Source organism: Somniosus microcephalus, chromosome 8 (genome assembly GCF_052327205.1).
Source record: "Somniosus microcephalus isolate GS21.2 chromosome 8, FLI_Smic_1.0, whole genome shotgun sequence".
In the NCBI taxonomy this organism is placed as follows: Eukaryota; Metazoa; Chordata; class Chondrichthyes; order Squaliformes; family Somniosidae; genus Somniosus; species Somniosus microcephalus.
The window spans coordinates 145,710,544-145,733,379 of NC_140994.1; the positions used below are offsets into that span (position 1 = coordinate 145,710,544).

Consider the following 22,836-nt stretch of genomic DNA (forward strand, 5'->3'; position numbering starts at 1 on the left):
TCCCGAGGTGATAACCATGCCTCCTGCGAAATTCCACAGGAGGTTAGTGGCGGCGCTACCGGGTATCGCCCCGATCTTCTGCACCCGGAGATCATGACGTTATCTCCGGGCTCAGTGCCCCAGTAGTGCCTCGGGAGAAAAATTCTCCCTCGCGCCCCGCAGCAGCGCCAGGTGATGTAACCGACTGCTGCAGGGGTCGCGAACAGTGAGGCTGGCCACTCGACATGAAAAAAAATTGGCGATTTAAAAAAATATATATTTTCTGAGCACCGGACGCGGGCTGAGCGCCGCGATCTGTCAGTCCAGCACTCAGCTTCAGTGCCGGGCTGATCGCGCGGCACTCCCGCACCCCGGTGTTCCAGCAGATGCCAAAAAAAATGCAGAGCTCGCAGTGGGGAGCCCTTCCCTTTAATTGAGGGAAGAGCCCCGTAACGTGGCAGTGCCACACGTGGCCACAGGTGGCGCTGCTGAGCCCATTGCCCGGATCGGAAAATTCCCCGCCTCTTGCGCTCTTAGAGGCAAGTGGAGCGCTTGATTTAGCTCCACTTCCCTCTTGGAGCAAAAAATGGAAATTTCTCAAATGTTTGCAAGGTTAGCGCCTGGTACTAACTTTTCAAACATTTTTGACTTAGCACCCCAAGTGGCTCTCTAGGGGAATTGCTCCCCTATGCCTCTATTTATAAAATCCAGGATCCCGTATGTTTTATTAACTGCTTTGTTAACCTGTCCTGCTACCTTCAAGGATTTGTGCAAAAACACCCGCAGGCCTCTCTGTTCTGGCACCCCCTTTAAAATTGTACCCTTTAGTTTATATTGTCTCTCCTCATTCTTCCTATCAAATGTATCACCTCACACTTTTCATCTACCACGTGTCCGCCCATTCCACCAGCCTGTCTATGTCCTCTTGAAGTCTATTTCAATCTTCCTCACTGTTTACTATACTTCCAAGTTTCCTGTCATCTGCAAATTTCAAAATTGTGCCCTGTACCCCCAAGTCCAAGTCATTAATGTATATCAGAAACAGCAGTAGTCCTGGCACTGAACCCTGGGGATCACCAGTGTATACCTCCCTCCAGTCTAAAAAACAGCCATTCGCCACAATTCTCTGTTTTCTATTCCTTAACCAATTTTGTATCCATGCTACTACTATCCCTTTTATCCCATGGGCTTCCATTTTGCTAACAAGCCTATTATGTGGTACTTTATCAAACACCTCTTGATCAACTGCACTGCCCTCATCTACCCTCCCTGTTGCCTCATCAAAAAACTGAATCAAATTAGTCAAACACTATTTGCCCTTAACAAATCTGTGCTGGCTCTCCTTTATTAGTCCAAACTTGTCCAAGTGGCTGTTAATTTCCTCCCGGATTATTGCCTCTAAAAGCTTCCCCACCACCAACTGTAATTGCCAAGTTTAACCTTGTCCCCTTTTTTGAACAAGTACTTTGGCTTGTAGGTCCTATCTGAAATCCTTATAATGGTGTAAAAGTACAGCTAATGAGTAAAAGTTGTTTATAGCATGATTCAGTTTATTAGATTTGGTGCCAGCCTCCAGTTCTCAGAGGATAGTAAGTGTCAGTTGGTTCGTTGGAAATCTTCACAGGATCTTGCTACTAAGACAGACTGCACCATCCACTCTCTCCTCCTCTTCAAATTTAATTGATGATTTTATTTTATCGTGCTACTAGATTGAGCTGCCCCTATGTGTTTGTAATGTTTCCTTTTAACCAAAGGAGTACTTGTTTCAGTTTTTCTAAAGGATTGGGAGAACATATAGGTTATATAAAATGGAATCTAGTCAGAGAAAAAAGAAAGGAGGGAATTGGCAAATTACTTGGAATTAGGCAAAAGAAAACAAATTAAAAGAAATGAGGTCAATGGGAAAAATCTAATCAAACAAATAATATTGTGTAACTTGGAAGAATTCAGTAATCATTAGTAATTTTGATCAATATTCTACCCATTCACTTATTCTGAAAGATATATTGCCTGCAACATGTGGACCTCTACTATATTTGCAAATGGATTTTCAGCAGACTAAAGGTTTAAAAATATATAACAAGACAAAATTGTGTGGAAATTTGTAAAGCAAAATTACAGACTACATGAAACCCTTGTGGACTATTACCCAGAACACATGGGAAGCTAGAGAAGTCCTGTTGACCCCCAGGTTCCATGTCCTAAGTTGATTTCTCCACAATACGGTAAAAAGTAATTAAGATTACTGTGTTTGTGAGGAAACTATCTCAAATGATTATGTTTTAAATGGGGTTGAGTTCCCTTTGAAAGAATTACATGTAGCTGGTTATTATAAAATGGCTGTCAATACAACTAAGATTTTGTAGCCAATGCCTAATTACTTTGCAAAATTATATTATGAAATTTGTTAATACAATTTCATGCATAAAACCATGAGTTGTGTCACATCAAATTATATTTGTATTTTAAATATTTATATAAATTCGACATTACCAGACACTATTTATATTTCTAGTACATGATGATATACAGTAATTTCATTCATTAAATTATAATAGCTTCACATATCAATATCACTTTCATGTTGACTGTCCTTGCACCTCGAATTACTTCAGGTTCCATAATTTTGCCTGTTCTTACTTTTTCACTAAACTCCTCAGAAGTATATAGTGCCATTTTGTCAGTGTTGTTTTCATACAGTACTGGAACCACAACCCAAAAATTTATTTGTGTTTATCCAAAATTGCTTGTCATCTAATTTTATTGAATTTAAATAAAAATAAAAATACTTGTTATCAGTTTTCTTATTTTTTTGTAGTAAAATAAACTGTTCCAGCCTTCAGTGGAACTACCAAACAAATGGTGGTGACAGGAACATGCTATTTCAAGCAACTTCTTTGCATTCTCATTATAACACAAATTATTCCACTGGGGAATGAAGTTATTTTGTAACTTCAGCCTAGCATTTGCCTACATTTGTTTTGTGATTTGTCCCCTTTTCCTCCCCCAGATGCCAGCCTGGATTCTTCGGACAAAGATGTTTGGAGACTGAGCCCTTGAGAACATATAAACCTGATCTAAGTATGTTATGTAAGGAAGTGTTGCACTAGTTCTAGGTTTCCTTGGTGACACCACTGGAGTTGGGGATTTTTACAGAAGCAATATATAAAGGCAACTAGGTTAAAAAAAAACTAGTTTCTTTTGAAAACTTTCCTTCTGCTGTTGAATAATCCAGTGGTCTCACCAATGTTTTTGGGATGTGTGTCCTCGAATGCTCTGTTCTAATGTTAAATCCTTTCTATCTTGTTTCTTTCGCTATGGTTTTTGTTTTTCTTGTCAGGTGTCCAAATGAATTTACAGGTGATCGCTGTCAACACTACGTAATGGCCAGTTTCTACAGTACGTCCATTTCTTCTCTTCTTAAACTGAAGCATGCTATTGCTGAATCATAGCATGCTTTTCTGCTACTGCTTTCTGTTGATAATGCTATTACCTGTCTTTCCTATATCGCAATCCCTAAAAGCCTCCCTAAAAGCCTTCCTAAAACTATTAAACCTGTGTGTCTTCAGAGTAGAACAAAAAATTAAATTAGAAAGCTAGTACCACACAAACTTACTAGAAATATATAAAAGTACCCCTAATTTCAATCAAATACCAAATGAGGCATCACAGTTGACAAAATTAGCAGAATAAAATTAGGTAGGCTTTTTGTAAACAATATTTGTTCATTTGGAAAATGACACAGCAATAGATATCTATAGAATTGCATTTCAATGCACATTACTGCATAGAAATATGAATTTCTCAAGCTCCAATAAATTTGGTCAAAGATTACACTTTATACTGCCTTTGGCTGGAGTATTTGGTCAGGTAAAGCACATAGTTATTGTACATAGCTCATGGATATGTATCAGTTATTGGGAGTAATGCTCCATTCCCATATCTGACCACAAATGTCAGTAAGCATTAGAGCAAGCAATACAGGTAGCATGATAGCACTCTGACTTCTATGAAATGGTAATACCATCCGGGGGGCACAGCTATATGAATCAGGCACTATCTTCCTTGAAAAGTGTTTGGAAAACCTTTTTTATTTGATTTGGGATTAGAGAGGAATCAGAGCCAATATCTGTAAAGGTGAAGTGTTAGATCTCCATGTCATGCATTTCAATCCAATTAGATTTGGAAACAAAGAATACAATGTTTGCCAAATCTTTTTCATGCAAATGGTACTTCTTTAATAAACATCTAAACCTCATTAGGACCAAATTTGTGCTACAAAAACAGACAATTGACTATCCTATGCAAGTGATCAATAAAGGAAGTTGTATTATGTTTATTAAAATAAATAAAATTTTATAATAACTATAAACACCAGAATGCTAATACATTGGTAATCCAAAATGGACATACTGAATATTTCCATGTCCATGACATTTGCATGCAGTTTCTTTTCAGTGACCTCTTCTTTTATGCAAAACCATGTTTGAGAATGGCTCACAGTGTGTTTATGCCTCATCTGGTTTTAATTGTTTGTGAAACTATCTTCCTATCCTTATTCTGTAAATTAAATAGAAATATTATGCAAGTGTATTTACCCAACATGACAGATACTTTCATCCAAGGCAACGGGGGAGCCGAGCCATTAGCTGTTAGACAACATTCAAAGGTTCATGTTACGACAAGGTGTAAATTTTTACTAAATTTTTTTTTTTTCACAGACAGAATAACTGAATTCTGTGAAACCTTGTTATGCTGATTATAATTTCAGTTAAGATTCAGTTGTTGATTGGGTGGAACTCAGGGAAGACTAATGTCTATAAGAAAAGTGACTGCAGCATAGATAAAGTATGAAAATGCAAAGCTCTTGCAATTTCGATGCAGTAATGCATAGAATGTGGCAGGACTATTTTAACTAAAAAAAACCTGTAAGATGATTGAGAGTTATAGTATGTTACAATTCTAGTTTAATATTTGTTCATTTATTTTAGTTCTTTCCTGGGTTTAGTTCTAGTTGCAGTATTATATCTAGATTTACTTACCTCCTGCAGAACAACAATGACTGCTCTTTTAATGAAGGCAGATCATTTTAATTTATGAATTAAAATCTAACTGTTATTTTAAGAAAATGGTTAACTGTTAAATCTGTTAACACTAGCCCCGGATCATCAATAAGACCTGAACACCATTCAGTCTGAACCCTGGACTCCGAATTACCACTTCCTAAGTCTCTATGTATAGAACTTGTTAAATCACATTTTCCACTCCATTGTATCTGTTTATATAACTTAAACCTACTTTTGTTGTGTACATTGCTTGCCGCTCTGTACCCGAGATCACTACCCCTACTGACTGCCTTCTGACTTCTCTGCTCCTCTTTTTAACCCCTATCTCCTCCTGCCCCTGGCACCATACTCCGACTTTTCTCTCTCTCATTTTCTATAATACATCCCCTTGCCCCATTCACTGCTACTCCCTGCTGACCTTTCTTCCTACTGTCATTGCAAGCTTAAGTCCCTCTTTACCATGCACATGGCTCTCTGCCCTACCCCAGTGTTACCCAGCTGAGCCCACAGTGCCACCCATTCTTGTCTCTTGCAGCATCCCCAACTGCCTGATCTCTTATTCTTGGTGAACATCCCTTGCTGCTCATTCACCAGTGGTTAATTTCTTTAGCATCCTCCCTGTCACCTATCGTTCCCACTCCATGCCTTTCTGGCTACCACAGTGGGTACACAGTCTTCAGCCCTCTGCCACTTTCCAGAATGTTCACTCTCTATGACATCATCCTTGGTGAGTTTATCAATATCCTAGACATGGCAGAAATCTGGCTACAAGACAGTAATTCTTTCTCCTTTGCCAAAGCCACCTATCTGGATACAACTTCCACCAGCGCCCCCTGCCCATACTATCCACCCCTTATTCCTCTGACGCCTTTTCTTCATTCAAGTGCACTACTGTCTTCCACTCCTCCAGCTTTTCCTTTAGAGTCCTTGTTCTCTTTACTCCTCCCACCATGATTCCTTGTGTAGAAGTGCCTTACTTCTTAGCTCTGGGTAATGACTCAATACACACTTGGATTCGTCAGATGGACAGGCCTTTTATTTCACTTCTTGCAAGGGGAATCAGCACCTCTACTCAAGGGGTGAGGCTACTATTCCAATGATACAGCGTAAGCGTTCCATATTTATACAGTGTAACAAACAAGTTTGATTGACATTCCTTTGTTCCTCTATCAGGATACATTTTAGATTAATCATCAGGTAGAAATAACATATTGACAGAAGGATCCTGGACACATAAGTCAACCGTTAATCTATAACAGGGCATGAATCGTGTAACCGGAGGTCCTCTTTAATCATATATTGGGAGGCTAGCTTTGCTTACGGTCACAAGTTATCAGGTCATTGGTACATCAAAGGAACTCATTACTTTACTTCTACATTCTCATTAGGTGGGCAGACATCTGTTCTTGGCTGTAGTTCGAGTACGTGTAATAGCTCTAGTTACACATCGACACTTGCCCAGTGTCAAGTCTGAAAACTTTTACCCAGCAAGCACTAGAAATTAACCCCTTATATCATGTAGATTTCCTCATTCCCCCCTTTTGTCCTTTCTAAGGACAATCTATTTCGCTAAGTTTAAGAAACTCTACATCAAAGGTCTCACCCTTAATATCCTCATATTCAGACATCATTGGTACTGGAGGAGTTGACGTTAATAAGGAAAGGACTTTTGTACACAATAATTTTAAACAACCAATCAATAAACTAATTAAAATTATTATCATCACAATTGCGATTAAGGCTTCCAAAATTTGCTTTCCTAGTGCTCCTCCCCATCCTGAAATCCAATCCCACATGGACCATGGTTCAGGTTGACGTAGTTTCTCTACAGCCTCCTTTATGTGGTTTACCAGGTTGGTGATATTTTCTGAGCTATCTGGGATATAGGTGCAACATTCGGTTTTTATGATTGCACATGTGCCCCCTTCTTTTGCCAACAAATAGTCCAGAGCCATGCGGTTTTGTAAAGCAACAGTGCACATAGCCACCATTTCTGCGTTTACATCACTAAGAGCATCAGCAGTATCATTGGCTATTTGTTCCAACACTGCTGCCATGTTTATAGATTCTCTTGCTAGCTTCCCTGTTCCATACCAGGGAAATGCTATAGCAAAGAACCTTTCAGTTTCTGTAATGGCTCGTTTTACTCGTGTCCCAGGGTGGCTATCCAAAGATGAAATATGATGTATATAGGGCACTACATATCCCAAATAACATGACCCAGTCCAACTTTGTGGTAACCAAGGGTATGCTCTATGCCCACAGATGAAATGGGTGTTATTATAGGCTTCAAATTTGTTCCATATCTGGTGCAAATAACTCATGTATACAAAGGTATTAACATGATGATAGTTATGCTTATTTAACAGTCTTCCACCTCTCCCTCCTTGTTTCTTAGCGGTCCTATTAATTTTTCTTTTCTGAGTAATTGATGTTGAAACGAGGGGTTGAGTAAAAGGATTATCATAAAACATTGACTTAGCTATCAGAGCCAGTCCTCCTCTTGAATTACCATGGCAGATAACCCCTCCGTTCGCAGTTCTGTCACTTGGTGACACAGTATCAGGGCATGTGACCCATAGCTTATCAAGCTTCTGTCCACTATCTTCTACTATCTTATTCTGCCTAATCCTAAGACTCAGGGGTTGATACGGGGGTACCTGCATAGTGTGATCCTGAAGCTGAACCTTCATAGTCTCGTTATAGCATATAATATAAAAGAAATCACTGTTTAAAAGTACACATTCTTCTATGCATGGTTTGCCCTTCAGGGGATCTGGGTAAATCAATATGGCAGTTTCAATTATCGTTGACAAAGGGAACAGTCTTGTTAAAGTCCAAATCCAGTTCATCTTGGCAGTGTATTGTCTTCAACTGATGCCTTCTTACAATGGGACGCATGTATCCATGTTGGTCGCTCCTTTACTTTCACAGCGGTGTTTGTGGTCAGGAGTACCTGGAAGGGTCCCTCAAATCTGGGTTGAAGGCTATTCTTTCGCTTGAAGATTTTTATATTGACGTTTATCTCCTGGCTCGAAAGTATGGCACTTTCCTTCAGCGGGATCGACCTGGGCTTCCTTCACCTGTTGATGGAAACTAGAAATGCATTTGGTTAGTGCAATGCAATAACTCAACATATCTTCCTCCATTTTATGAATGTCCATTTGTTTAGCTGTTAAAGGTGCCGAAAAGGGCAATCTTTGTGGTCTTCCCATGACGATCTCGTGAGGCGACAATCCTGTAGTTGTTGGTAGCAGACCGCATTGTCATTAAAGCTATGGGTAACAGATCAACCCATTTAAGTCCAGTTTCTTTACACAGTTTTGCAAGCTTGTTTTTCAGCATCCCGTTATATCTTTCCACTAGTTCAGCCGACTGTGGATGATAACTGCAATGGAGGTGCTGGTTAATCTGTAAGGCTTTGCATAGTTCCTTAATCACTGTTCCCGTAAAATGGGACCCATTGTCACTTGACAGTTTTGCTGGTATCCCAAAGCGAGGTACAATGTCCTTCAATAAACATTTAGCAACAGTGGTAGCGTCATTCTTTCTGCAAGGAAAAGCTTCAATCCATCTTGAAAACATATCAGTAATAACTAATACATATTTAAAGCTCATACATACAGGTAGTTCAATAAAATCCATTTGCAAGTGTACAAAAGGGCCCATGGGGTTTGGGTGGGATGCGGGCTGTACCTTCTTTATTTTCCCTGCATTCATGGTCTGGCAGATAGTACAATTTTCACATATTTGTTTTGCCAACTTTGAGATTCCTGGTGCATACCAGGTCTTGAGGATATAGTCCGCCATCCCCCCTTTGCCCGCATGGGTGAATTTATGAACACATCGGGCAATTGGTGATAGTAATGATTTGGGTGCCACCATGTGGCCGTCATGATGAACCCATAAGCCGTCAGTGTTTTTTAAAACAATGATTAACAACCCATTCCTTTACTTCATCAGAACTGGCCCTATCTTGATGGGTCAGCACATCATCTAAGGACGGGGGCTGCGGTATCTCTGGCTTTTCCCTAACAGGGAAGGCTGAAACTTGTCGTTCAGTACTTGATATAGCTACTGACTTAGCAGCGCTATCTGCAGCAGCGTTTCCAAGCGCAACCTTGTCTGCTTGGCACTTAATAATTGCAATCTGTTTACGTCTCTGAATAGCTAGTAAAAGATTTTGCACTTCTTGTGCATTTTTAATCTGGGTTCCCGTGGAAGTCAGGTAACCGCGAATTTTCCAAATTTGTCATGCTCATGTCTGGTTATTTCTGAATAGTTCAATATCCATTGTCTACAGTAGCCAGTCATTCCTAGAAAATGCTTCATTTCTCTTTTAGTTTTTGGCAACGATGTGTTGCAAACGACCTTTATTCTATCCGGCGTTAACTCCCTATTTTAACAATGATTCCATCACTGGCTCAATTCCTTTTTCTGCTTTCTCTGACAATGGATACTGTGACCTTTTGGGTAATGGTGCAGCTGGATTAATTGTAACTTTATAGGGCTGTGCAGTCTAATAGTTAGGAGGTATTTTACATTTTAAAACGGCTGATAATCTTGTCCTGTTTTGTCATAGCAGGCCGTGCAGTGCAATTTTGAATGCCATTTCCCTAGTTTCAGGGATTCCTGGTATTGTTTTATGGAGCTTGTAACGAATCCCCACGCTCCTAACAGACTGACAAGTTTGGGACTCAAACTTGGGTCGGCAATTTCCCATGCGTAAAGAACAGGGTGTTTTATTTCTGTTACTGGGTACGCATATGCCTTATCTACTGGGATTTCTACCGTTACTCCTGATGGGGAGCAAATGATTGTAGCATTCATTTTGCACAGCAAGTCTCTTCCACATAAATTCATAGAGACATCTCCTGATAACAGAAAGGAGTGTTCTTCCTCAAATTCTTCTACTTTTACTGTGAGGGGAGTCGATTGATTCAAGCATTGTAGTATTCCAGCCAATCCAGCTATCGGGGCCTTTTTCCCATTAATAGGCATTCCTTCAGAATATCCTTTCCCTAACACTGAAAAGGTTGCTCCTGTATCTACTAAAATGACATAGGTCTCCCAGCTATTTGCATTTTAACTTCAGGTTCGCTGCGTAAATTTAAAGAAACAACCGGCATTTGGTGGTCTGGGGCTGCTGGTGTCAGTCAGAAATTCTAATCTCTATTTCTCCTAAATCCCTGTCCGTTTGTAGGGTAACCTCCTGACTGGTCCGAAAAAGGGTTATGGACAGTGAAATTAGGACCTTTATTCTCTAACGGAGGTCCATTATTGGAGGTTTGGTTCTGACAATTTTTCGCAGGGCATTGGTTTGCCCAATGTCCGGGTTGTCCGCAATTGTAACAATTACCAGATCGTCCATACCCTCTTATTCTACCACGTCTTCCTCTATATTCCCCTCTATTCATCCTTCTATAGTTACCTTGTTATCCTACCATAATAGAGGAGAAAGGTGTTTCTTCGGGGTAATTTTTTTTTTCTGACTCAACAAACATAGAGGCAGTCTTTTTATCTGGCTGTTCTCTATTTTTCTCTTGTCCGTTAAACATTCCTCGAGGCAAGTAATTCTTTCTATGTTAAATGACTATCTGAGGGAAAGGGTCTAGTCTTATTTACAGTCCATTTGGACCAATTTGGTAGGTGATCAATGGATGATTGACCAGTTCTTTAACATAAAGGCTGCTGGCGTGCCTTTCTCGGGTGGCTTACTGGTGCTAGCACCCATTTTAGCAGCTTAAATGGTTCACTTAAAACAATCTAAACTCCCGTGACAATCCATGATCTGCGTTGTACGCCCCTACAGATCAGATTAATAAACTATACATACGTATAAAACTCGAGGGTTCTCAACCCTCGTGGAAGGTATTTCTAACTGGGGAAAATACTGAATCCACAATAGCTTAGTGGATCATGTAAAAGACATCACTATTTTCTCAACCATACATTCCGCTGCGGGACTCACTTCCCCGGCTTGGGTCTTTTCCAACCCCTTCTGCAGTTTTTTTTTTCAGCTTAAATATTTTAGTTAAAACATACAACAATTCCGTAACACTCTATGATCTGCGTGGGACGCCTCTACAGATCAGACATGACTAAATATTAATACATATAACAATAAACAATAAACAATACACTTGTTAAACAACAACCAAAGTGTTACTAAATCCCCAACCTATGCAGCCTTACTGGACAAAGCTGCAAAGTTGATTGATAATAACAAGTAGTTAAATACTCACTCTCATAAACATTAAACATTGACACTGTGTTTCAGACAACCGCCCACTCTTCTCTCTTTTTTTTACCCTATTCCCTTTAGCCAAATCTTTAGCAAAAAGGGCCTTCAATTTGTCCCAGCTAACTTCAAGCTCTTCTCTCCTTCTACCCTACTCCCTTTAGCCAAATCTTTAGCAAAAAGGGCCTTCAATTTGTCCCAGCTAACTTCAAGCTCTTCTCTCCTTCTACCCTACTCCCTTTAGCCAAATCTTTAGCAAAAAGGGCCTTCAATTTGTCCCAGCTAACTTCAAGCTGGAACCTTGCTAGTTCAATTTCCAGTAAATCGCTAGCTCCTTAGTTAATCAAATTCCTGACTTAACCTTCTCTCTCAGCAAGCTGGAACCTTGCTAGTTCAATTTCCAATAGATCGCTAGCTCCTTAGTTAATCAAATTCCTGACTTAACCTTCTCTCTCAGCAAGCTGGAACCTTGCTAGTTCAATTTCCAATAAATCACTAGCTCCTTAGTTAATCAAATTCCTGACTTAACCTTCTCTCTCTGGTACCTTTATACAGTCCTTTTCTGCACGATCCTGTTCGCGGGGCGTCAGCGCCTCATGGCTGGTCCTCTGTTCCGTTTCTGAAAGGGAAGCAGTCACAACGGCAGTTTAACCTCCGAACCTTGTGAGTCAATTACCCGATGGCAGTACTGTCCAATGGAATAAACAGACTATGCGCAGCTATGCTTCTGGCAGGGAAAGTCCCAAAAATGTGGCAAAACACCACCTTCGGCCGATGGGATTTTCCCAACCGAGCAACGTACTCGGCGTCTGTTAACTCACCAATTGGTACAGCAAGCCATCTCGGTGGAACCTCCAAATTGTAGAAGTGCCTTACTTCTTAGCTCTGGGTAATGACTCAATACACACTTGGATTCGTCAGATGGACAGGCCTTTTATTTCACTTCTTGCAAGGGGAATCAGCACCTCTACTCAAGGGGTGAGGCTACTATTCCAATGATACAGCGTAAGCGTTCCATATTTATACAGTGTAACAAACAAGTTTGATTGACATTCCTTTGTTCCTCTATCAGGATACATTTTAGATTAATCATCAGGTAGAAATAACATATTGACAGAAGGATCCTGGACACATAAGTCAACCGTTAATCTATAACAGGGCATGAATCGTGTAACCGGAGGTCCTCTTTAATCATATATTGGGAGGCTAGCTTTGCTTACGGTCACAAGTTATCAGGTCATTGGTACATCAAAGGAACTCATTATTTCACTTCTACATTCTCATTAGGTGGGCAGACATCTGTTCTTGGCTGTAGTTCGAGTACGTGCAATAGCTCTAGTTACACATCGACACTTGCCCAGTGTCAAGTCTGAAAACTTTTACCCAGCAAGCACTTGAAATTAACCCCTTATATCATGTAGATTTCCTCACTTGCCAAGATTTCCTCCTATAGCCTCTGCATGGAGTGACTTCTCATCTTTGGTGACTTCAGTCTTAATCTAAACACCCTGAATCCTCTCCTCTGACTTCTCACTCAGCCTTCCCCATTCACACCCATAGCTATCCATTTGACCTTGCCATCATGGCGAGGCCTCACCACCTTAGAGATTTTAATCACTGACAAGGTAATCTCTGATTACAACCTCATCTTCCTCTCTGCCTATGTAATCCTTGCCCACCTCCCCTCGCACCACACTCTGGGAAATTTTTCCCTCCCAGCTCCAACACCAACACCAACACACCATCTAACTGTCCAAGTTACTTAGGGTTTTCCATTCCACTATTCTGCCTGGTACTGTTCTCACCTTGGCGTCCACAAGTGTGAAGGCTGTAAACTTGAAAGCACCTGCAGCATGATCATTCTCATTATCCACTGTTAGATCTGCTTCACCAACTCAAGGAACAGTCACATCTCTTCTCCATAATATAATCCTTCTATGACTACAAGATCATCCTTGAGTGTAAGGATAATCGCAGAATCCTCAATTATCACCAACTCTTCCAAAACCCTACTTGGACCTCCTCCAACCTCACCTCTACTGTTAATTGTGAGGATTTTATCTCAAAGATCAAGACATCTTGCAAGCTGTCATCTCCTCCACCTTCCCTATCCCCTTCCAGTCTCTCTCCAATCCTGATCAGTATTGCTGAAATTTCCCCCATTAGCTTTCACCAGGCTCATCTCCTCTAAACAACCCACCTTGTGCCACCCTGATCATTGCTTCTCCCACCTCCTGAATATTCAACTACCTCTCCTTGACCCAATACTTGTCAACATTATAAATGATTCCTTTTGTTTAGGCAATGTACTCCTCCTCTGTAAATTTGCAGTCATCACCCCCTCCTCTAAAAGAACCCTCAACTCCTCAATCCGTTCCTCTTCAATGTACCAGAATGCATTGTTACCATTCAATTCAATACTCACTATGAAAAATTCAAAAATGGGTTTGGAATGCCTGTACGTAAACGCACAAAGTGTGGTGAATAAGGTTGGTGAGCTACAAGCACAATTAGCTGTGTGGCAATATGATGTTGTGGCAATAATGGAAACATGGCTTAAAAATGGTGAGGACTGGGCACTTAATATTCAAGGGTACAAGGTATTCAGAAAAGATAGGGAAGGGAAAAAGGGAGGTGGGGTGACAGTGCTGATTAAGGAAAACATTGTAGTGTTGGAAAGGGAGAATGTTATTGAGGGGACAAGGACAGAATCCATTTGGTTGCAGTTGAGGAGCAAAAAGGGTATGATCACACGACTTGGGGTATTCTATAGGCCTCCAAATAGTGAGAGGGAGGTAGTGGAACAAATCTGCAGGGAAATCGCAGAGATATGCAAGAGCTATAGAGTGGTGATATTGGGGGACTTTAATTACCAAAATATCAATTGGGATAATGCTAGGGTAAAGGGAAAGGAGAGGGAGGAATTTCTGAAATGTGTTCAGGAGAATTTCCTTGAACAGTATGTTCTTGGCCCAACTAGGAAGGAGGCATTGCTGGATTTGGTGCTGGGGAATGAGGTGGACCAAGTGTCTGTGTTAGAACACTTGTGTACGAGTGATCATCATATCATAAGATTTAGATTAGCAATGGAGAGGAGCAAGGAACAATCTAGAATGGAACATCTAAACTGGAATAAGAACATAAGAACATAAGAAATAGGAGCAGGAGTAGGCCAATCGGCCCCTCGAGCCTGCTCCGCCATTCAATAAGATCATGGCTGATCTGACCCTAACCGCCAATCCACTATCACAGAACCATCTCCTGAATCTAACAGAATTAGACACACGAAATAGGAGCAGGATCAGGCTACACGGCCCCTGGGCCCGCTCCGCTACCCACAGGGCCATGACCGATCCGAACCTAGACTCATGTCCAAATTCCTGCCCGCTCCCCGTAACCCTTAATTCCCTTTACTTCTAAGAAACTGTCTATTTCTGTTTTAAATTTATGTAATGATGTAGCTTCTACAGCTTTTTGGGGCAGCATATTCCATGGACCTACCACCCTCTGAGTGAAGTAGTTCCTCCTCATCTCAGTTTTGAAAGAGCAGCCCCTTATTCTAAGACTGTGCCCCCTAGTTCTAGTTTCACCCATCATCGGGAACATCTTCCCCGCATCCACCCGATCCAACCCCGTCACAATCTTATATGTTTCAATAAGATCGCCTCTCATTCTTCTGAACTCCAATGAGTAGAGTCCCAATCTACTTAACCTCTCCTCATATGTCCATCCCCTCATCCCCGGGATTAACCGAGTGAACCTTCTTTGTACTGACTCGAGAGCAAGTATGTCCTTTCTTAAGTATGGACACCAAAACTGTACGCAGTATTCCAGGTGCGGTCTCAGCAATACCTTGTACAACTGAAGCAATACCTCCCTATTTTTATATTCTATCCCCCTAGCAATGAAAGCCAACATTCCATTGGCCTTCTTAATCACTTGCTGCACCTGCATACTAACCTTTTGAGTTTCGTGCACCAGGACCCCCAGATCCCTTTGTACTTCAGTACTTTCCAGTTTCTTGCCATTAAGATAATAACTTGCTCTACGATTTTTCCTGCCAAAGTGCATAACCTCACACTTTCCAGTATTGTATTCCATCTGCCAAATCTCTGCCCACTTACTTAGCCTGTCTATGTTCCCTTGAAGGTTTTTTATGTCCTCCTCACTCACTACTTTCCCCCCCCATCTTAGTATCATCTGCAAACTTTGATATGTTATACTCGGTCCCCTCCTCCAAATCGTTAATATAGATTGTAAAGAGTTGGGGACCCAGCACTGACCCCTGCGGAACACTACTAGTTACTGATTGCCAGTCTGAGAATGAACCATTTATCCCAACTCTCTGCCTTCTGTTAGATAGCCAATCCTGTATCCATGCCAGAATATTACCCCCAATCCCGTGATTTTTTATCTTAAGCAATAATCTTTTGTGTGGCACCTTGTCAAATGCCTTTTGGAAGTCTAAATACACTACGTCCACTGGTTCCCCTTTATCCACCCTATACGTTACTTCCTCAAAGAACTCCAGCAAATTTGTCAAACATGACTTCCCCTTCATAAAACCATGCTGACTTTGTCCTATTAAATTATGATTATCCAAATGTCCTGTTACTGTCTCCTTAATAATGGACTCCAAAATTTTACCTACCACAGATGTTAGGCTAACCAGTCTATAGTTTCCAGCCTTCTGTCTACTGCCCTTTTTAAATAAGGGTGTTACATTAGCAGTTTCCCAGTCTGCCGGGACCATTGCCGAGTCCAGGGAGCTTTGGAAAATTATTACCAATGCATCCACAATCCCTACCGCCACTTCCCTCAAGACCCTAGGATGTAAGCCATCAGGTCCAGGTGATTTATCCGCCTTGAGTCCCATTATTTTACCGAGTACCACTTCCTTAGTGATTTTGATCATGTTTCGCTCCTCCCCCCCTTTAGCCCCCTGTTTGAATAGGGCTAACTTCAATGGGATGCGAAAGGATCTAGCCAGGGTAAAATGGAACCAAAAGGAAAAACTGTAACAGAACAATAGGTGATCTTTAAGGAGGAGATGTTCCAAGTACAGGCTAGGTACATTCCAACAAGAGGGAAGGGTAAGGGAACCAAAGCAAGGGCTCCTTGGATGACGAGGGAGATAGAGAAGATGATGAAACACAAAAAGAGGGTATATGATGCATATCAGGTGAATTCTTCAAGGGAGAACCAAACCAAATACAATAAGTTGAGAGGGGAAGTGAAAATGAAAATAAGATTGGCAAAGAGAGAATATGAGAGTAGAATGGCAGTTAACATAAAAGGGAACACAAAAATCTTCTACCGGCATGTAAACAGTAAGCGTGTAGTAAGAGGCGCGGTGGGGCCTATTAGAGACAAAGAAAGTGATATATGCTTTGAGGCGCAGGGCAAGGCTGGAATACTCAATGAGTACTTTGTATCGGTGTTTACTAAGGAGGTGGATGCTGACAAAATATCGGTAGAAGTGGAAAAGGTAGAAGCAAAGGAAGGGGTGAAAATTGATAGACAGGATGTACTAGAAAGGCTGGGTATGCTTAGAGTGGACAAGTCGCCTGGTCCAGAAGGCTTGCATCCCAGGTTGCTAAGGGAATTGGAGAAGGAGATAGCAGAAGGGATTGCCATAATTTTCCAATCTTCCCTAGATGTGGGGGAGGTGCTTGAGGATTGGAAAGTGGCAAATGTGACACCATTGTTCAAGAAAGGGTGTAAGGACAACCCTAGTAACTACAGGCTGGTCAATTTAACATCAGTGGTGGGTAAAGTTTTAGAAACAATAATCAAGGAAAAAATTAAGGGCCACTTGGAGAGGTTTAAGCTAATTAAGAGAGCCAACATGAATTTGTAAAAGGCAGATCGTGTTTGACTAATCTAATTGATTTTTTTGATGAAGTAACAGAGAGGATTGATGAAGGGAATGCAATGGATGTTGTCTACATGGATTTTAGGAAGGCATTTGACAAAGTACCACATAGAAGGCTAGTTAACAAAATTGAGGCTCATGGAATAGTCAGTGTTAGTTTGGATAAGGAATTGGCTTAAGGACAGAAAAGAGCGAGCTTTGGTAAATCACTGTTTTTCAGACTGGAGGATGGTAGACAGTGGTGTTCCCCAAGGGTCAGTGCTGGGGTCACTGTTTTTTTTTTGATATATATAAATGTCCTGGATATTGGAATACAGAGTAGAATTTCTAAATTTGCTGATAACACCAAACTTGGGTGTGTGACAAACAGTGAGGATGATACCAATTAATTGCAACAGGACATAGAAAGGCTAGCAGAATGAGCAGACAAGTGGCAGATGGAATTTAATACAGAGAAGTGTGAGGTGATGCCTTTTGGCAGAAAGAACAGGGAGAGGCAATATACAATTAATGGCACAGATTTAAAGAGTGTGCAGGGACAGAGGGACCTGGGAGTTAATGTGCATAGGTCCCTGAAGGTGGAAGGACATACTGAGAGAGTGGTTAGCAAAGCATATGGGATCTTGGGCTTCATAAACAGAGGTATTGAGTATAAAAGTAGAAAAGTTATGCTGAACCTTTATAAAGCGCTGGTTAGGCTGCAACTGGAGTATTACATCCAGTTCTGGTCACCACACTTTAGGAGGGATGTGAAGGCACTTGAGAGGGTGCAGAGGAGATTTACCAGAATGGTTCTGGGGATGGGGGATCTTAGCTACAAGGACAGGTTGGAGAAGCTGATTTGTTTTCATTAGACCAAAGGAGGTTGAGGGGTGATTTGATAGAGGTGTACAAGATTATGATGGGTTTGGATAGGCTAGACTAGTTGATGGTACAAGGACTAGGGGACACAGATTTAAGGTTTAGGGCAAGAGATATAGGGGGGATGTGAGGAAAAACTTTTTTACGCAGCAAGTTGTGGGGGCCTGGAATTCGCTGCCGACGGAAGTGGTGGAAGTGGACACACTCAATGTTTTCAAGGGGAGACTGGATAGGAACTTGAGGGACATAAATTTGCTGGGCTATGGGGATAGAGCGGGGGAATGGGACTGACTGGATTGCTCTACAGAGAGCTGGCACGGACGCGATGGGCCGAATGGTCTTCTTCTGTGCCATTATGACTCTATGACACCAAAATTCTCTCTTCAAATTCCTACAGTCTGATTTTCACCCTTCCCAATGTCAATAATAAAACTTGAGTAAAGTCACTAATGACACCTTTTGTGACAATGACCTTATTGCATTATCACTTCTTGTCTTCAACTTTTCCACAGAGTTAAACACAGTTGATTATTCCATCCTCCTCTGCCATCTCTCCTCTGAGTTACACTTCCAGAAGTGTGCCGATGCCTGGTTCCACTCCCATTTGTCACAATGGAGCCAACACATATCCAGCAAAAGATTTTTCCTCCTGCCCCACACAGTCACTTCTGGAGTATCCCAAAATTCCATCCTTGTCCCTTCTTCACTGAAGTTTTTGTTAAGTTAACAAATATATGGGTAGGTACATAACTGGACATCAAACTAAAGGTGCAGGCCTTCATAGGATGTCTCAGGTTAATAACTCAGGTTAATGCTGAACATGACCTTGGATTACCATGAAATTGGGGGAAACCACATGTAAAATTTGAATGTACATTTAGTTAAATATTGTTTTGTGAAAGGAAATAAAAAGAAAAACAACCAATTTGAATTTAAAGCACAATGTTAGTAGGGTGAGTGAATTGTTTATTGGTATTGTGGTGATAGGTATCTAGTAATACATCTGTATAAGCATAATATGAGAAATTGAACTTCATGTCTTTGGCGCTTATGCAAATTTTTCTGGGACATTTCAACTCTGCCTCAACTCATTTTCAGCGCCTTACTAAATCATATTGCCTAGTTCAGTTATCTGTTTAACAAAACTGTGAAGTAAATCAGCCAGTATTATTGAGACCCAGTAAGGGGCTGAAGAAGAATCAAGCCAGTGAGTCAAAAGATCCTAGAATAATTTCTACATATTATCAAAGGCAGCAACAAGGCAGAAATCTGATTTATCTCTTATAATCCTGAATGTATCAAGAAGCTCTCTGGCCAGAATTTTCCTTACCTGGGCGGGCCCGGTGCGGCCGGTGTCCATGTCGGATCCCGGCCCCGCTGCTGGCTCCATCTCACTGTAGAAAATGAACTTACCTTAATGGGGCCTATTAAACCTGCCCAGCGTGTTACCTGGCCCAATTAGATGGAGCCGGTCTGGTGACGTCATTCATGGCGTGTTTTAAGCTGGGATCCTTAAAGGGACCATGGCCACTGTAGTGTATGTACCTTTAAGAGGAACTATGTTTTTGAAGCCCTTGTATACTGTAGTACCAGTAGTGACCACTCGGGTATATAAGCCTGTGTAGCGTCTTGTGTTGTTAGTTCACCTCCAGACTTTGTTCAGTAAACACTTGTTAAATCAACTCCTGCATTCTGTGTCTCCATTAACACACGGATCTAACAGTGGCGACGAGTTAGAAACGAACTTACCTGCAATTCGGCAGCACCTCAAGGGGATCGATTCCTCAGACGAAGGTCGAAGCCAGAAGCAAGAAAAAAAAAATAACTCGAAGAAACTTGAAAACGAGGGCCAGGCTTGGTCTCCAGTCTGTGGTTTCCCCAGCTAAACGGGCTGGTGGCAGGTAGTGCACTGATCCTTCCTGGGCTGCGGCGGGCTAGAGCTCGATCGGGTGGCTCTGCAACGGGGCCGGGCAGCGAGTCGGGAAGCAGAAGCAAAGAGAGAGAGAGGGTGGAGCACTCAGGGCGCGGCCGGTGCTGCAAAGCAGGTCGGCGTTCAGACCGAGCAGAGGGAGGGGAAAGTCCCAGAGGGTCCGCTCCACGACGGGAACGGTTCTCCAAGTAACGGAGAAACTATTGAAGTGATATATAAAAAAAATAGAAATACCGCGAAAAGCTGCAGGTCGCAACGGGAACCGCGGAGAACAGCGTTGGCAGCAGCGGCAGCGGCGGGAAAGCGCAGGAGGCGCCATCTTAACTTGGCGGGGAAGAAAGAAAAGCGCGGGAAGCGCCATTTTAGATTTTCAAGATGCCGAAGACTGGCAATATTACTGCTTTCGATAGTGATATAGAAGATTGGACCACATATGTGGAAAGAGTGGAGGTATATTGCAAGTCGAATGAAGTAGCGGATGATAAAAAGGCATCGGTACTTCTAAATCTGATGGGCGCAAGGACATACGGGCTGTTACGAAACTTGATCACTCCAGCCAAACCGATGGACAAGAATTTTAAGGAGATTGTTGATACCTTACAGGAGCACTTAAACCCAACACCGCTGCTGATAGCGGAACGATTCAAATTCTTCAGGAGGAATCAGCACAAGAATGAAAGTAACGCTGATTACCTCACCGAATTACGAAAGCTGTCAAAGCACTGCCAATTCGTGGCAGGACTGGCAGATTCTCTACGAGACAAATTCGTCTGCGGTCTCCTAAGCGAAGGAACACAGAAAAGACTACTTTCTGAGAAAGATTTGACACTGGACAAGGCTTTCAGTGTGGCTGTATCATACGAAGCAGCAGCAAGAGGAGCTGCAGAGATACAGCAAAAGCCACAGGACTTCGGCACCCATGAAATGACACGGGGTTTCGAGAGATGTTATCGCTGCGGCAGATCCACCCATGACCAGAAGGACTGCTGGTTCAAGGACAAAGCATGCAGGCAATGCGGAAAGATGGGACACATTGCACGTGTATGCAGATCTGGAAAGAAATCTGCTGACAGTAAAAAGGTCAATAAGGAAAAGTACAGAAAGGTACAAATGATGACGGACAGTAGCTCCGAAGACCAGAAGAGCGATAGCGACTCCAGAAACAAGAGACTAAGCTGTCTCAAATTACATAATGTAATTGCCAAAGAAGATTACCAGACCATTTGGGTTACCCTCACGATAGCGGGGTCCCCAGTCAAAATGGAGCTAGATACAGGATCAGCTCTGACCGTCATGAGTTGACGGGATTATGAGCGGCTATTTCCGCATATACCTTTGAAAGACACATCCATTGTCTTGAAGACATATACGGGGCAGAAAGTATACCCCAGAGGGAAAATAAGGGTGCCTGTTGTATACAACGGCAAGGAAATACAGAAGTTGTATTTATACGTCCTGCAAGATGGTGGTCCACCGTTGTTGGGACGTGAATGGATCAGAAAGATACGTTTAGACTAGCACTCCATTCAGGCACTGACGGTGACCAGTAAGAAAAAAAACGATGATGACGTCATACCTGGACGATTAAAAGAAATCTTGGCTAACGCCAAAGAAGTGTTTCAACAGGAACTAGGAACCCTGAAAGGCGCCACCGCCTCAATAAAAGTGGAAGATGCGGCAATTCCCAAGTTTTTTAAGGCAAGGCCGGTGCCATACGCAATTCGTCCAGCTGTCGAGGCAGAGCTGGAGAATTTGGAAAAAGCAGGCATGTTATCCAAGGTAGATTGGAGCGAGTGGGCAACACCCATCGTCCCGGTCATGAAGAAAACGTTGAATAATGATAAACCTGAAGAACAGAGAAAAGTTCGCATCTGTGGGGACTTCAAGGTGACTGTAAACCCAGTTCTTCACACGGTACAGTATCCTCTTCCGAGGATAGAAGATATTTTCGCCTCACTATCCGGAGGGAAACGTTTCACCAAAATTGACTTAGCACAGGCATATCTACAGATGGAGGTTGAGGAGGCCTCTAAAAAGTATCTCATGATAAACACACACAAAGGCCTGTACCAGTACAATCGACTGGTTTTCGGAGTGGCATCAGCTCCGGCTATCTGGCAAAGAGCTATGGAGCAAGTCCTACAAAGGATTCCGGGGACTCAATGCTACCTAGACGACATCCTTGTAACAGGAGAAAACGACAACGAGCACCTTGCCAACTTGGAGCAGGTGCTCACGAGGCTGAGAGAACGGGGCCTACGAGCAAATCGCCCCAAATGCGAATTTTTCCAGAAACAAATATCATACTGTGGCCATGTCATTAACGAAGAAGGGTTGCATAAGTCACCTGAAAAAATTGAAGTGGTCGTAAAGGCCCCAGCGCCTGAAAATGTCTTACAATTAAGGTCGTTCCTGGGATTAGTAAATTACTATCATGAATTTTTACCAAACTTGTCGACGGTTCTGCACCCGCTTAACGCACTGCTACAAACGGGAGTGGTTTGGAAATGGAGCAAAGACTGTAAACGTGCCTTCCATAAATGCAAAGGCTTGATCATGTCCAGGGAAATGATGGCTCATTACAACCCATCACTGCCAATCAGACTGGCATGCGATGCATCCCCTTACGGCGTGGGAGCGGTATTATCGCATAGATTCCCTGATGGCTCGGAGCGGTCGATAGCTTTTGCGTCACGCTCATTGAACTCAGCTGAGCGTAACTATGCCCAGATCGACAGGGAGGCACTCAGCCTGGTGTGGGGGGTGAAGAAATTCAACCATTACCTACACGGACAAAAGTTTACCTTGTTGACTGACCATCAACCCCTCGTCTCCATATTCAACCCTAAAAAGGGCGTTCCCATTATGACAGCGCAAAGGCGAC

The 22,836-nt window shown here is 42.2% G+C and overlaps 1 protein-coding gene across 1 annotated transcript in view; it reads left to right on the top strand.

Annotated features, from left to right (window-relative positions):
• The window catches only part of LOC147113851 (pro-neuregulin-2, membrane-bound isoform-like), a 253,737-nt gene that overhangs the window by 159,505 nt on the left and 71,396 nt on the right, over positions 1–22,836 (top strand). The window contains exon 5 of the mRNA XM_085995212.1: positions 2,990–3,060. Coding sequence (XP_085851338.1) covers positions 2,990–3,060 — 71 coding nt within the window. The remainder of the gene's footprint in view (positions 1–2,989; positions 3,061–22,836) is intronic.